Source organism: Gracilinanus agilis, chromosome X, assembly GCF_016433145.1.
Source record: "Gracilinanus agilis isolate LMUSP501 chromosome X, AgileGrace, whole genome shotgun sequence".
Taxonomy (NCBI): domain Eukaryota; kingdom Metazoa; phylum Chordata; class Mammalia; order Didelphimorphia; family Didelphidae; genus Gracilinanus; species Gracilinanus agilis.
This window is the reverse complement of record NC_058136.1, coordinates 30,347,640-30,364,743: the sequence shown is the minus strand read 5'-3', so window position 1 is coordinate 30,364,743 and position 17,104 is coordinate 30,347,640. Positions and strand designations below refer to the sequence as shown.

At 39.4% G+C, this 17,104-nt stretch overlaps 1 protein-coding gene across 1 annotated transcript; it reads right to left on the bottom strand.

Annotated features, from left to right (window-relative positions):
• Positions 1-902: 902 nt before the first annotated feature.
• Positions 903-16,840, bottom strand: TMEM185A (transmembrane protein 185A). The gene is made up of 5 exons (XM_044682787.1): positions 16,633-16,840; positions 3,667-3,843; positions 1,738-1,945; positions 1,635-1,677; positions 903-1,120 (listed from the first exon to the last, which is right to left on the bottom strand). Exons 1-5 carry the CDS (start codon positions 16,668-16,670, stop codon positions 903-905), a joined length of 684 nt encoding a protein of 227 aa, XP_044538722.1. The 5' UTR covers positions 16,671-16,840.
• Between the last annotated feature and the right edge of the window lie 264 nt (positions 16,841-17,104).

Sequence of the window (17,104 nt, the reverse complement as noted above, 5' to 3'; positions counted from 1 at the left end):
AGCATTACTGGAGTAGGGAGCAATCATGGGAATGTTGTAGTTATGGTTTACCTAGATCCAAGCAAAGTGTTGGACAAAAACGCTCATGCTCCTCTTGTGGACAAGATAAGGAAATATAAGCTAGATGATAGTATAGTCTAGTGGCTCTGGAACCTGGTGAATAGCCAGATGGCAAGAATAGCCATTTAATGATTCACTGTCAACTTGACCAAGGGATCTGTGCTATTTATCATTTTTATCAATGATTTGGATAAAGAGACTTATCTGCAAATTTAAAAAGTATAACATCTCACACAAAGTTAGGAAGGATAGTTAACAAATTGGATGACAGCATCAGAATCCAAAAAGATCTGAGCAGTCAGCTAACTGGCTAAATCTAAGGAGTTGGCATTTATTAGAGACAAATGTAAAGTATTACCTGTGGGTTAAAAAAAATAACCCAATGATCTCACTAATACAAAATAAGGAAGTTTCTCTTTAGCTCTTTTTATTACAAAAAGAGGGGATGTAGGGGTGGGTGGATTATGGCCTAAAAGCTCAAGGAATTGATATATGATGTGACAAAAAAGCTCATGTAATCTCTCTTTTTTTTTAAACCCTTACCTTCTGTCCTGGTTTCAACTCTAGGACAGAGGGGCAAGAGCTAGGCAAATGAAGTTAAATGACTTGCCTGAATCACAGAGCTAGGAGGTATCTGAGGCCAGATTTGAATCCAGGTCTTATTCTCCCAAAGAGGCCCAACACTCTCTCCACTGTGCTACCTAGCTGCTGGAACTCATGTAATCTTCAGGAGGCATTAAGAAAGGCGTGGTTGCAAGAACCATGGAGGTGAAAATAATACCCTATTTTGCCCTGGTCAGGCCATACCTAGAGTACTTTGCTCAGTTTTGAACACCACATTTTTAGGAAAAGACATTGGTATAAGCTTGAAAGCATCCAGAGAAGGCAACTAGGAGAATGAAAAGCGTTTCCACGATGCCATCAGAGGACTGGATGAAGGGAACAAAGATGTTGAGCCTAAAGAAAAGGAGGAGACTGTGGGCAGGCCAAAGCATGACAGCTATTTTCATGTAGTCAAAGAACTGATACATGAAAGAGGTATACCTGCTTGGCCTCAGAGCTAGAAGCATTGTGTAAAAAGGGGAAAGAGAAAAATTCAGGCTTGATGGAAGGAAGAAAATACAAAATTAGAGCTAAGTAAAAGTGGAACAGATAGCCTCATAAAGTAGTCAGAAGGTAGGGGCTTTCTCTGTATCAGAGGTTTCCAAGCAGAGGCTAAACAAACACTCATCAGGCACATTGAAGTGGTGCTTCCCATCATAGAAAGAGTTAGTTTCATGTGAAAGTCTTTCTCCACTGCCTTCAGACAGTGATTATTTAAACTTACTCCTCATGGAGTCAGGAAGGCAGTTCAAAGGAATTAAGTGAAACTCAGCCAATTTGATGAGTAGAAAATATTTTTAAATGCCAGAGGCAAGGGTGAAAGAAACAGCCTTGGATATAAAAATCTATCATTTTCAGATGGATCATTTTATTACTTTGGGTACAATTTTTAAATGGTAAGAAAAGGACATTTTTATTGCTGTCTTCTCAGCTTTTCTCTGTCACTCTCTCTCGCTCTCTTTGTCACTCACTCGCTCTCTCAACTCCGTTGAAATGATTGGAAAGAAATTCATACTAAAATAAGTAACAAAAAGTTTAACTGTAAAACATCAATATTAGTTTATGGTCTTTTACCTCAAGTGACCTGTCATGTCGAAATCCCCACACACAGGCTGCCACAGATACTGGGGAGACAAAGAACAGCGGCATGAAGACCAGAAGCCAGAAATGGCTTCCCCTCTCAATCCTGTCACAGACCAGAACCTCAAACATCAAAAGAAGCAGGTGGATCCCCACGGCAATCAACATGGCTTTAAACTCCACACAGGTTTCTCCTTCTGCTCTAAAAATGGTCATGAGGGGAAGAAAAAAGAAAACAGGAAATATTTCAGTTCAAATCTCTGTTAGAAATGAGAGTTCAGAGCAACTGAGAATGCTCTGAGAGCCTTATTTGCAAACCAGTACTAAATATTGTATTTATGTGAAGGAAAATAAGAAAGCTTTAACTGAACTTCATTTCTTTCTTTTTTTCTTCAAATTTTGGATGAGTGGCTACAGGCTAATTTTCAAGTACCATTCTCCCCCCCCCCCCTTTGAGGGGAACAGGGTTAAGTTATTTGCCTAGAGTCACAGAGCTAGCAAGTATCTGAGGAAGTTTCTTGACTCCAGGCCCAGCACTCTATCCACTGTGCCACCTAGCTGTTCTTAAACTTAGTTTCTTAAATGGAATCTTAAAAATATAAAGGAACTACTCATATGGAATCAAATGACAACTCAAGACAACTAAACTAGACTGTCTCACCTTGTTAAATTTCAGAATTTTTATTTTATTTGTTTTGGTCTGGGGCTGTGATTTCATTGGCATAGGGATCTCATGGTAAGGAACGCCTTCTACCAATGAAGATCATAAGAATACTCATAAGCAAAACACCACCAGATGTTTCACTGTTTTGTGAACCTTGTACTGGCAATAGACATAAAAGATTAAAGTCGTCATTATATACTGATACCAGCATTAGTATTTTTGTAGACAACTACAAATCCAAGTGCAATTTTCTTTTCTTGGATAATTTATTACTATAGCTTCACACTCCTTAATGTACCTTATGATTAGATTTAGAGATAGGAGGGCTGTAGAAGTCCAATCAACACAAATGTTAGAGGGAAAAACTGAGGTCCAGAGAACTTGTGTGACATGTCCAGTCATGCAGGTGACAGAGTTGGGATCTGAACCCATGTTCTGAGTCTAAATCTGTCACTCTTTCTACTGTGCCATAGTGAGTTTATTGGTATATCAGAGACTGTTGCAAATAATGGTTTATTCTAACACCATTTAAAAGCCTATAGTCTCCCTAGAAAAGGTGAGCAAGTAACAGGGAAGGGAAGAGAAGGGAGAGTTGGGTAACTCCCAAAAGCTGCCCACTCCTGGGTGGAGAACTGCTTATAAATTATTTTTTCTAAAACAACAGTGATATCAATAAGCAAGTAGAATGAATTGCTCTCAACTTAACCAAAAACTAAACAAGAAAATGCAGAGGCAGCTAAGTGTAGTGGGGCAAAACTGGATTGAGAGGCAGGAGGCCTGGGTTCTAGTCCCAGCCTGGCTATATCACCCCTCTAGGACTTGGTTTTCTTACCTTGTTAAAATTCCATCATTTTTATTTTATTTGTCTTGGTCTGGGATGGGAGGATTTAACTAGAAAATGTCTAAGATCCATTTTAGCCACAACATTCTATTATTCTATGATTCAAAAAATAGAGAAAAAAAATACTCCAGGTTCTTGCTTGGATGACTATAATTTTTTCCCTTTTTACAAGTCATATGTTCTGTATCATAGAGTATTTTTTAAAATGTAGCTCATCAGAACACCTTATGTGAAAAAGAGAACTTGTAAAAAATGATATACTTTTATAGTACAACATTGCCAACAACCATTATATTTACATATACAAAAAAAGGGTTTCTTACTAAATTTAAAAATAATTTATATATCTATGACACACTGTTCTCTGTTAAACTTATCAAAATGTGATCACACATTCTTTCTGATAAAGCAATCTTACCGATACTGAGGGTTTCGTGCCCAGACTCCTGTTCCAACTGAGGCGCCAACAATGACCATTAATTTCCACAGCCATATTGGAGCAAATACAGCCCAGTAACTCCACTGAATGATGCCATCTAGCCGAAGGGCCAAAAGCACTGAAAACAGCAGCAAGCAAGCATATATAAGGAATTTACTAAAAAAGAGAGAGAGAAAGAGAGAGAAAGAAAAAAATGATTAAAAAGAATTCCCTTTAGCAAAGTCTGATTGGCAGTAATGAGAGAGAAAACTTAGGTTCCTTGAAGCATAAAAATATTTTCTACCCAAGGTTGTGGAGATTGGTTTTACTTAACTTACTTTTCTCTTTTAAAAGGGAAGATTCATTGGGAGTAGAAGGGAATGATGGGCATATTCAGAAATGACTGGGATATAAAAACAAAAAGCATCAATTAAACTCTGCTTAAAACTTCTGTAAAAGAAAAGACAGTCAGAAGCCAGGTTCATAACCTAACATTAAACATGTAAACACAAAATAATCACAACTCACTTGATGTAATTAAAACATGCCTCTCTTGATGTCTCAAAAATATTTATATAAAATTATAATGAGGTATTTGAAGGGACATATAATTAGTATATAAATAAATTCTACCATATGAATCTTATTTAGAGCATCATTTAGTCATCCTGACTTTACTTATTTGGAATCTAATTTTTTTTATGATTAAAACAATAACAAAAAAACTACCAAAAAGAAAAATAATCATCTAATACTTTAATTCTAAAAAGGAGACTCACTAAGTCTGGACTAATATGTATAATCATTACGGTGACTTTCCCCAAGCACAGAACAAATTGCAGAATCAGAGTTGGAGGCTGTGATTTTTCCTAAGATTTTTAAACCCAAGGTTCACCAAAACACTTGCTAGAAGTTTAGTCTCACCTCACAAAAAAACAACCTAGAGCTTTCAGTGTCATTAAATGCTAGTGGTAATGAATCAGGAGTTCTGGGTTTGAATCCTAGGTCTGGTACTTGCTGTGTATACTTATATGATTTGGGAAAAATCAGTTTGTCTTTCTAAGATTTAGCTTCCTACTCTATAAAATGGGGCTAATGTTTGCACTAACATTCACTGGGTTGTGGAGAAAGCAATCTGTAAAGCTTACAGGGCTATATAAATGTGTTGTTATTACAGGACTTTTGTTTTGCAGAAACAAATGGAAGGAGCTCTCTACTTCCTGCCTCTTCCTCTTCCTTCACATGTAAATAGACTAAAAAGAATAAAAAGAGGCAAAGGAAGAAACAGCCAGTAATAAGTAATGCCTTGTGGGAAGGAAACTGAACCTTGGTCAAAATATAAAAGCCTTTATGTCTGTTCTTCCTCTTCTCTTCCAGGAAAAAAAGTATTCTTCTCACCCCCAACTCAATCTCAAATAGAGTTGGAACAAAAAAGAACACAATGAATGCTTCTTCTTCCCTTTGCATTTTTAAAAACAAATACAATTTGTTTTAATACAGTTGATAGACATAGACAAACCACCATCCGTACTATCTGCAATCTGAATACCTTTGTGTCATCCTTTTCCCAAGTCAAACTACCTTGATGCCAGCTGTGTGAGCTTCCCATCTCCCTCTGATAAATCCTGGCTATGAGACCCTGGGGAAGTCCTTGCACCAATTCTTGGTATTTCAGGCAACTCTCTAAGACTCTGAAGGGCAGTAAAGGTGCTGCCCTGCATTGAGAGAAAAGCTCCTTTACTTAGGAATTCCATCTTACAATGAAATCCCAGGTTCAGTTCCTAATCCCATCTCTACTTTTTTTGTGCAATTTGCCCTTTAAGTCAAGGTGCTTTACTTTTAATCAGATAGCACTGTTGCTGACAGTTGTACTAAATCTAATTTGGGGGAGGTTCCATCCCATGATGCCTTCCTTTACTTAGCTGCAGTCAGTACACATATTAGGATCTTCTTTCTTAACTCTACATCTCTTCATACAATTTCCCCCTCATGTTTCTTCTTATTCTTTGTTCCTTGTTGGGGTTCTGACAATTTCCATACAACAATTTCTAGATACTAGATTCTTCCTAGGGACTTCATGGTCTTGAAAATACAATTAATTATAGTTTGTTTCTTTCTTTCCCTTACCTTCCTTAGAATCAATACTGTACATGGGTTCTAAGGCAGAAGAGTGGTGTTGATTTTAAAATTAATATTCAATGCCTCCAAAGTATGATATTTATAAGGATTTATTAATATTAAATTAGAGAGCTAGAGAAGGCAGGTTTAATTTGTGGTTTTCTAAGTCAATATGTCTCCCACAGGGATCCATTTCTATTTGAGTTTGACACCACTGATTTAATATACCTCCTCTTTAGTAGAGAATACACTTCTGCATTCAGAATTAAACCAGCTGAAATTTCTGTTCAAAGACCTTTTTTATTGTTCACAAGGTTCTACTTTGTGCCAAGGATAGATATGTACTCACATGGAAGAGAGAGGCTTGGGCCACAAGGACCGGTCACCACACAATTCACATGCAAGAGCAAGGATGTGGTAAAGGAAACCCAAATTAAATAACAGACCACGTAACCACACATGTATACGAAAGGCAAAAGGAATTATGGGTAATACAGAAAGGAAGTTAGTTTCAGGGGTTCAAGATCTTCCAACTATACAGTGGTAAGGACTGGGAAATGGGAGTTTAAGTGATTCACCCAGGGTGACATGGCTAGGAAGTGGCCGAGGCCAAATTTGAACCCAGGACCTCACATCTCTAAGCCTGGTTTTGAGATAATATAGAATGAATGACAAATTATCTCATTTAGAAGTACATATCTATCCTTGGCACAAAGTAGAACCTTGTGAACAATAAAAAAGGTCTTTGAACAGAAATTTCAGCTGGTTTAATTCTGAATGCAGAAGTGTATTCTCTACTAAAGAGGAGGTATATTAAATCAGTGGTGTCAAACTCAAATAGAAATGGATCCCTGTGGGAGACATATTGACTTAGAAAACCACAAATTAAAATTATCTGTTGTTATTGCCTTTTACTTTCTGTTAAACTTTTCCCAGTGATACTTTTATCTGGTTTGACAGGCCCTTAAGTAATGCTGACACCTCTTGCCATATCAAACTATACATAAAAATACAATTCATGTGCTTCATAATGTGCTTAGAGAACATGAGCTGACAGAATTAATAAACTATCTACATAACGGAATTAAGTATTGGGAAACACAATTACTAACATTATTAACAAAAGGGAAATGTTTTTACCCATATTTTATACTGAGTATAAATAGCTAATGCTGAGTGGCCTGAATTGTAGAACACAGACTCTGAACTACCATTTGGAACACAGTCAGTTCTGAAATTTAATTCAAGGTTTTGATTTGATTTGATGAATCTTTCCTATATTCTAATGTCCCATATACTGCCACTCTACTTGTGATCACTTAGGGTAAATGAAAATGCCAAGCTCTCAGAATAGGAATCCTAACTTGGGGAATTTTCAGACACTTCTGAAACGCTTCCTTCATCTCTTTGCCCCACCAACTCTGCATCCACTTTTCAAGAGCACAGGTATGTTTACATTCAAGAAAAGCAAATACTCTGTTCTGGCTTAACATTCAAAGAATGACTGTTGAGCCACTGGTTCCTCTATGGTTTCCTAACCAGGCTCAGACTTATTTCCAAAGAAGATTTTCCAAAAGGTTTTGAGCAATGGCAGCATCACTGAACTAAGTGTATAACCAAAGTCCCATAGGGACTTCTTAAAGGCCAGCAGTCATTTGGATTTATGTACTTTCATCTGTGTGTGGTTTTTTTGCTTGCAGAGTCTAGGCTGAGATCAAAGCCCCTCCTTAAATTTAAGTTCCTTATGACATAATGTGGTTACTTCTGGGTTAATTTCTAGAAGTGATCAGGTTGACTGCAATGAAATATCACTAAGGTTGTTAAAGGGTAGACTTGACTTTTTATAGATGGTTTGAGATAAAGAGATGAAAAAAAACACCACATGGAAGGGTAGAGGAGTGATCCTTCAACCAAATGAACAGCTGGTTAAGAAGATGGTATCTGAGAACAGGATTTGGATTTCTGAATCACAGCTTAAAATATAGCAGTAATTGGCTCCTTGCCAGGGAGATTTTAGGGCTGGTAAAAACCTACTTGCTGAGAGTCTTGCAAATCTAATTATACGAATTTTAAATTGAAAAGGAAGGGGGACAGAGAAACTGCCTCCAAACATACATCAAACTAAATACCATAAAGGTAACTTCATTATGGGTGGAATAGCAATAGAGATGCCTAGCAATTCAGAAGACAAAATCCTATAAAATAGCCAGCAATTGAAAACTCATGGCTTCAGATGCCTGTACCTAAGTACACAAATTAGTCAAATGTGGTATCACTACAATATGGCTCTGGAGGACATACCTTCATCAAAAGGTACACCCACTGACCCTAGGCTTGATCTCTGGGTTCAAACACAAGACTAATTGCTCTTGAACATGACAGCCCTTGAGAAAGCTGCATAGCATTTAATGAGTTTATCGATACTTCCAAATACTAGGTTTTTTTGATGACAGAGAACATACCTGATTTTTATTTCTTGGCATGTATATTTTTCATGTAACATTCACAAAAGTAAAATTAAGTTACTCCTTACCAAGGCTAACCCCCTCTACCTCCTCAGGCGATCCTATTCTATCCTGTCTTCTCCACCAGATTACTTCCTGTCATCTCTTCTATCACTTCTTTTATATCTTTTTTATTTTTTAAGTCCTTACCTTCTGTCTTAGTAACAATTCTAAGAAGAGTGGTGGCAAGGTCTAGGCAATTGGGGTTAAGTGACTTGCCAAGGGTCACACAGCTAGGATGTGTCTGAGGTCAAATTTGAACCTAGGTCCTTCTGACTCCAGGCTTGGCTCTCTATCCACTATGCTACCTTGCTGCCCCTAGTACTTATATTCAATCTCTCCCTGCCTACTGGCTCCTTCCTACTACCTATAAACATGCCCATGTCTCCCACTTATCTTCAAAGAATCTTTACTTAATCCTTCTATCCACTGAACTATCCTTTCTGTCCTTTGTGGCTAAATTTCTAGATAGTCTGCCTTTTAACCTCATCATTCCACTAAAACTGCTTTCTCCAAAATTACCAACTATTTTTTAATCTGCCAAATCCAAAGGCCTTTTCTCAATCTTTATTTTCCTTAGCTTCTCTTAAGTCTTTGATTCTGTTGATCATTTTCTTCTCCTTGGTACTCTCTTCTCTCTAGGTCCATGTTGGCAAACCTATAGCATGTGTAGTGGATCATGCCAGAGGGGGCTGCTCCCTTCTCCCTCTCCACAGGCACCTGAAGACATTTCTCACATTCTCCATCCCTCTGCTCAGAAGCCCAATGGGAGCGTTTGCTCCCTCCCCTGTGGGGGTAAGGTGGGGGAGTTGGAAGAGGGGTAGCTTACATGCGGTGTGAGGGTTGCAGTTTGGGCACTCAAGTCTCTAAAAGGTTCGCTACCACTGCCCTAGATTATCAAGACAATATTATTTAGTGGTTCTCCTCCTACTTATGACCGTTGCTTCAGTTTCCTTTGCTGGATACTTATTTAGATCACATTCTCCAACAAAAGGTATCCCATGGGATTCTACCCTGGGTCTTTTTCTTTTCTCTCTATTTTTTCATTTAGTAATCAAATAGTACCCATGGATTTAATTACCATCTCTGTGTTGATGAGTCTCAAATTTACTTATCTTGGATGGTCCTCTCTGTTGACCTCCAATTTTGCATCTCCACCCGTCTTTCAGACATCTTGAACTGGATGTCCAATAGACACCTTTTTTTAAAAAAATAAAAACCCTTACCTTTAGTCTTGGAGTCAATACTGTGTATTGGCTCCAAGGCAGAAGAGTGGAAAGGGCTAAGCAATGAGGGTCAAGTGACTTGCCCAGGGTCACACAGCTGGGAAGTGTCTGAGGCCAGATTTGAACCCAGGACCTCCTGTCTCTAGGCCTGACTCTCAATCCACTGAGCTACCCAGCTGCCCCCTCCAATAGACATCTTAAATTCAACCTGTCCAAAATTGAATTAATTATCTTTCCTCTAAAACCATCCCCAACTCCTATGTTTCCTATTACTGCATGGGGTGACTTGAAACCTAGAAGTCAACCTCCTATCCTCACTATTTCTGCCCCATCTCCATGTCCAATCTGTTGCCAAGACCTGTCCAATTCACCTTTGTGACATCTCTCTAACAGATCTTCTTCTCTGATACTGCCACCACTCTGAAGCAGGCCCATATCACCTCATATCTAAATTATTCAATAGTCTGCCAGTGGGTCTGCCTGCTTCAAGACTCTCCCTAATCCAATCCATCTGCTATACCGTCACCAAAATGAGTTTCCAAAACCACAGGTCCTACCATGTCACCTCAAACCCTTATCCTCAATAGAACTCTTTTTTTAAACCCTCACCTTCCATCTTAGAATCAATACAATGTATTGGTTCCAAGGCAGAAGAGTGGTAAGGGCTAGGCAATGGGGGTCAAGTGACTTGCCCAGGGTCACACGGCTGGGAAGTGTCTGAGATCATATTTGAACCTAGGACCTCCCATCTCTAGGTCTGGCTCTCAATCCAATGAGCTTCCCAGCTGTCCCCCTCAATAGAACTCTTAATGGATTCCTATTTCCTCCAAGGGCAAATAGGAAATCCTCCATTTGGGGTTCAAAGTCCTTCATAACCTACCCTCCCTCCTACCTTTATGGTCTTCTTACATCTGACACTCTGACCCAGTGATACTGGCCTCTTTGTTGTTCCATGATCAAGACATTCTATTTCTCAACTCTGCTCATTGCTCTCCATCCTCATCTTTGTCATTGTCTTCCTTGGCTTTCTTCAAGTTCCAATAAAAATCCCAGCTTCTCCAGGAAGCCTTTACCCAATCCCTATCAATTCTAGTGCCTTCCTTCTGTTAATTATTTCCAATTGATCCTCTATATAGCTTGTTTGTACATATTTATTTACTTGTTGTCTCCCTTAATAGACTGTGAGTTTTTTAGGGTAGGGGCTCTCTTCTGCATCTTTCTGTATCCCCAGCACTGAGCACAGTGCCTGGCACATAGTAGGTGCTAATGTTTATTGGTTGAATGAGTAAAAACCTTAGAAGTGAAGAAAGAAGTACTACACTCAATTTAGCCAGTGCAGTTGATGCTCAACAACTACAGAGAGGCCCATTTAATCACTATATTTTATATAACAATTCCTCCAAATTAATTTTACTGAGTGATTGGGCCACTGGTTATCCACAGAGATTCAAGAAACAATTAAAATATTGAAAATTATAGAACATGAAACCAACTTGGTTATCTCTAGATTCTTTGACTCAAACCTAGTCAGAATGCTAGGGAAAGAGAACGGGTGGAGAGGGGGATCAGGCTTGGTAATGTGGTACAGTGACAAGAGAGTGGATAGAGTGCGAGGCCTGGAGTCAGGAGGGCCTAGGTTCAAATATAGCCTCAAATACTTTTTAACTGTGTGACCCTGGGCAAGTCACTTAACCCCAGATGCTTAGCTCTTGCCATTCTGCTTTGGAGTTGTTACTAATATAGAAAGTAAAGGTTTAAAAAAAGAGAAAGAGGCTTTGGTTTTAAAAGATAACTCTATTACAAAATTGAATATGGAAATAGGTTTTAAGTGATAATACATGTATAGCCCAGTGGAATTGCTTGTCAGCTCTGGGAGCAGGGCGGGAAGAGGGGAGGGAGAGAGCATGAATCCTAAAACCATGGAAAAATATTTTAAAAATAAAATTATAACCTATGAGACAATACACCGAAGTACAAGGGTTTAAAAAGAAAAAAAAAGAAAATTATATTAAAAAAGATAGAATAATGACAGAAAAAATGAGAAAGAAAAGAAAAATGAATTTCAAGGCTGAGAACCTGAGTCTAAATTTCAACTCTGCCACTACCATGTAACCTTGGGCAAATTACTTCACCTTTATGGGTATCAGTCTCCTCAGCTATAAAATAACAGATCAGAATAAGTCCAATGATCAATAGTTTTTTTATTTAACAGTCAGGGGAAAAATTATATTTATGGTCATTTAAACCTTGGACTATTTTAAAAAACACAATCCAAACCTGGCCTCAGCCACTTCCCAGCTGTGTGACCCTGGGCAAGTCACTTGACCCCCATTGCCCACCCTTACCAATCTTCCACCTATGAGACAATACACCGAAGTACAAGGGTTAAAAAAAAACACAATCCATTATAAATTTAAATATTTTGATGATACTTATTAAAGTTCAACTATTGTCCTATTGCTATTCATTTATACTGACAAGACTTTACTGATGTGGCTTTAAAAGATATAACAGACTGAAATTTTAAAATGACTACCTGATTCTCTTCCTAACTAGGCTCCTTCCCATCTCAGCTTCATTTAAAAATCCATGCTGGGAGGAGGCTGACCCCAGATCTCCAATTTGTTTAACAACAACAACAACAACAACAACAACAACAACAACAACAACAACAACAACACACAACACACAACACCACACACAACAACAACAACAACCACCACCACCAAACAAAAGACTGCCAGAATCTGAACTGTCTTAAAGAGTCTACAAGCTCCAGAAGGCCCAAACATAGCTCTTAGGCCACTGATATTGGGCAGTATTTTTTGTCCCTTGCAATATCTCCAAAGCAGTTAGGAACCCCAGTATTCATGATTCCAGGAATGAGCTAAGGCTGAGGCACGCTGATGCCCTAGATACATGTAAACCAGCAGCCACTCTGAATTGAGGTTTGGAAATCCTATGACTAGGATGCACCAGTCATTAGAAAGCCTCATTCATGCAGGTAATGACTGATGATGAAGCCAACTTATCTGATTCAGCAAGTCTTAACTTGCTGTGAAACCAGAGGGTAATTGTGAAAAGAATTTCATGATGCTAGAAATAGGCTCACAGCTGTTACCTGGTAACTTTGCCTGCCCATTTGAATGCTGGGAAACCAGAATTAGCCCTAACCTGAAAAAAAATCCCTGTCACTTTAGCTCCTATAGAATGGAGGAAAAGAAAGTAATTCCCAAGCTCAGAAGGTTGGAATGATCTGGGTCCCCTGTTGAATTTAGGCCTCTTTTGTGTAATATAATGACAAATTGGTTTTGAGAGGGAGGGAGGTATGGGATACTCCATGGAAGTAGTAGCAGAAAATAACAGCGTTGGGTTTCCCCTAAAGACTCTTTAGATGGTAAGATTTCATAGGGAGCACAAGACTACCACTGCCTTCTTAGAATCTTGGAGCTAGGAAGCACATTATAGCTTAGTCATTTAGTCCAGAGGTTCTTAACCTTCTTTGGTGTCATGGGATCCCTTGGGCAGTCTGGTGAAACCTATGGACCTCTTCTCTGAATATTTTAAGATATGTAAAATACCTAGTTTAGAAAGGAAATCAAGTAAATGGAAATACAGTTAACAAAAAATATATTTTTAAAGTACCTGGAGCCCAGGTTAACAGCCTCTGCTTTAATCAAATACTGCTGTTTAACAACTGAGGTCCATAAAGTGATTTCATTATTATCAGTGGCAAATTTCACAGAACTAGAACTCAACATTTTATTACATGCATGGTGTCTTATTTTTTAAAGCCTTATCTTCTCTGTCTGAGAATCAATATTGTGTATTGGTTCCAAGGTAGAACAGTGGTAAAAGCTAGACAACTGGGGTTAAGTGCCCAGGGTCACAGAGCTAGGAAGTTATGTGAGGCCACATTTGAACCTGGCATCTCCTGTCTCCATACCTGGCTTTCTATTCCCTGAGCCACTTAGTTGTCTCACAGACTGCCTTTTTAAAACTGAACATTATAAGGCAGAGTCACATTCTCTAGCACAGGCTTTCTTCCTAATTCCACACTGGGCATTAAGTCACCTGAGGGTAATGAATGTGTGTGGTTTTTCACTTTTCTATACCCACTCAATGACTGGCACATCCATATCCACCATCATACAGTGAGAAACTCCAATCAAGACATCTATTAAGCTATGGAGAGGGTTCCTGGGGAATTGTTTGAGATTAGGTAACTTACCCAAGGTCACTATACTACTATATCCTGTTGGTATTAAACCCAGGTCTTCCTTATTCAAAGCCCAGAATTCTATCCACTGTACCAGGTTATTGTTATATATGGAACAAAGTTAGGGCTTAGTGTTTGTTGAAAAGTTCCACATATATGCCTCAAGGATCCTTCACAATAAGTAAAGGATGCCAAAAAGACAAGACCATTGTGCAAAACATCAAATTCTTCAACAGACTGGTATAGGCACCAATAGTGCTGACTACATATAGCCATTCTATGCCTTCTAATCTCACTGATCTAAAACTTTGATTCATTAACATTACCGATCAACATTCTTTCGTTTCAAGAGAAAAAATCCCGCATCTCTTGGAATCTCTACAATCTCCTTCATTCTTCTTGACTTCAAAGCATGCCAATTCAAAAGACAGTTAAAGTTTTCAAGACGATATAGCTTATAGTAGAGTTAAAATAATTATGAAGTTGATGATTGGCATATGTCTGTTTGGGGATATGAAATTTTCTTATATTGACCTCAGAAGAAACTCAATATAACCAAGTGTGTTTAAAAAACCTCAAACCCAAAACTCTGCTGATGTTTTTGTAGCTGCAACAGTAAAGTTCTCCTTGACAACACCCTTAAAGACACAAGCTGGGAGTTGGAAGAGACCTTGGACCCCAGGTTACAGAGCCAAGGATTTGAACCCAGGTCATCTGACTCTAAATCCAGTGCTATGCCACAAATAATTACTTCCAATTCCTTCTGAATTCTGAAACGTTGGATAATTATCCAAAAATTTGGGGGCACTTTATGGCAGGGAAGTGCTGTACAATCACTGTCACATTTCTAAAGAGAGATCCTTCTCCCTCCATTGTGAAAAAACAAAACAACAAAATCAGAGGGATAGCCCAAGGCCACAGAGCAGGTTCCTGGAGCCGAATGGGCCCTGGAGGCTATCTAGTTCAAGACCCTCATTTTTCTGATGAAGATGCTGAGATTCAGGAAGATTAAATGATTTGTCCAAAATCACAAGAGGATTTAAATCTAGATACTCGACTCCAGAAGTTGTTTTCTCATTATCTCCACTAAACTTAGTTTTAAAGGCTTAACGTCTTACTACTTTTTGGCATTTAGTTTTTAATTCTGGACCCTTTAATCCATTCTTTATGTTGCCAAAATTCTTGTCTTGTATGCATACATCTCATCATGCCACTCCTCAAACATCTGGAGTGATTTTCTACTGCCTACCAAATGAACGTTAAACTCCTCTTTCTGGCACTCGGGACCCCCACAATTCTATTCCATATAACTCTTCAGGCATTATTTGCCAGCTTCAAGTAAACTCTGTTCTCTTTCAAACTCTTTTCTTCATCTGCGCCTTTGCTCACAGTATGCCCTAGGTTTGAAAGCCCCTCTTCAAGTTTTCTTATCTTACATTTTCTATTCCATCCTTTATAGCCCATCTTGAATATCACCTTCTCCAAAAGGTCATCCCTGATCCTCTTAGTATGGCAAGGATCTTTGTCCTTTAGTCCTCACGTACCATAGTTTCTATTGAAACCATAGAAAACTGCTCCCCCTTAGTACAGTGCTCTGCAAACAGCAGGCATTTAACATGATTGGTGAATGAATGAATGAATGGGAATCAACCATTACCTTTTAGTGGCACCTGTAGTTGTGGAAAACTCATGTCTGAAGCACAGAAAAAGTTCTCCATTCACCAGTAAGGTGAGTCTCTATACAATATACCTATGAGGCTAGCAATGATGTTGCCTATTTCTAAAACTAATACATACAGAATTCACTATGATCTAAGCTACATGCCTCTATATTACAAAACTTCCAGTGACCTTTTTCCTGTCACAGAACTTTTGCCTAGAATAGAGTATAGTTCCTTTTTCTGTTTATAGGAACTCTGGTTCATCACTAATTTGTTAAGAAAAATAGTGATTTCTCTGCCTTTTCCATTTGTGAAATAAGGCCCTTGCTTCAATCAGTCAACAAATATTTGTTAAGTCCATACTATGTGTCAAGTACTGTGTTAAGCTCTGAGGATACAAAAAAGGCAAAATTCTGCTCTCAAAGAAGTCAGTTTAATGGGAGAGACAACATGCAAACAACTGTATACATAAGTTAAAAATATATCTATATAGGGTAAATGGGAGGTTATCACAGGAGGATGACACTCACAGTACCTTTCAAGTTGTGAAGTAAGAAGGTGGGAAATTCTAAGTTTTTCATTAAAAGATGCTATGTAAGGTAGGTACCAGTATATTCTGCCATCAACTCTAGACTGGGTTCCTGATACAAATTTGGCAATAAATAAATAAATATGGAAGATCAAAGTATAGGGTTGAAAATCAAGGAAAACCTTGAGGTTTAGGGTAGTGGGGCAAGTGCTGGGTAGTAACACAAGGATAAAAGAAATGAAAGAGGTTTGGTACTGAACCCTGGAGGGCAGAGGGGGGTGGGAGAAAGAAGGAACAAGAGAAGGAGAAGGAAGTGGTGAAAACAATGAAGGGGGGTGAGGGGGGAGGCGTGGAAACCGTCGGTTGGCAGGGTGAATGTGTGTGTGTGTGTGTGTGTGTGTGTGTGTGTGTGTGTATGTGTCGGGGTTAACTGACAAATAACTTGAAAGCAGACATTCAATGCTTGTCCTGGGAGGGGTTAGAGGAATTGATGGTAATGTCAGGGGAGGAGAAGAATGAAGGAGAAAAGGGGTCGTTTCCAGTAAAGGACCTTTAAATAGGAAAAGCGAAAGCAGAGGGGCCCACGGATCGAGCCCGAGGATCTCCTTCCCGGTCCCCGAAGCTTTTCTCGCTGTTTCCCCCACCTCCGGGTTCTTCCCTCCCAGTGTCTCTGGCCCAACACTTCCCGGGGGGCGCTGCGCGGCCTCACCTTGGGTTAAAGTCCTGGAAGAGGCCCCTCAGGTTCATGGCGAAAAACTCCACTGCTCACTATTCTTCTTTCTCCCCGACACCGCTCTACTTGCGCGTCACAACGGATTCATGGTGTTACCCGTCCCGCCGTTGCTTCGGGTCCGCGTCTTTCCTCCTTTGCCTTTACCTCCTCCTCCTCCCCCTTCTCCTCCTCCTGAGGCCCTAAAGGCCGCCTCCTCTTTCCCCCCCCACCTACACCAACTCCTCCCTAACCGGCTTCCGTAAAGAGACTGAGCATGCGCGTTTAACCCTGACGAAACCATCGGGTTCTCGGACTCGAGCCGAAGGGAGGGGGGCCGAACGGAGTCGGGTGGGGCGGCCGTTGGATCTCACTGAGCATGCGCTTACAGGCGGAGAGTCCCGAGGCGGAGGTATTCTGTGAGTAGTGTGTAGAGGGAAAGTTCGCTCAACTTTTCTCAGCGTGGGAGGCA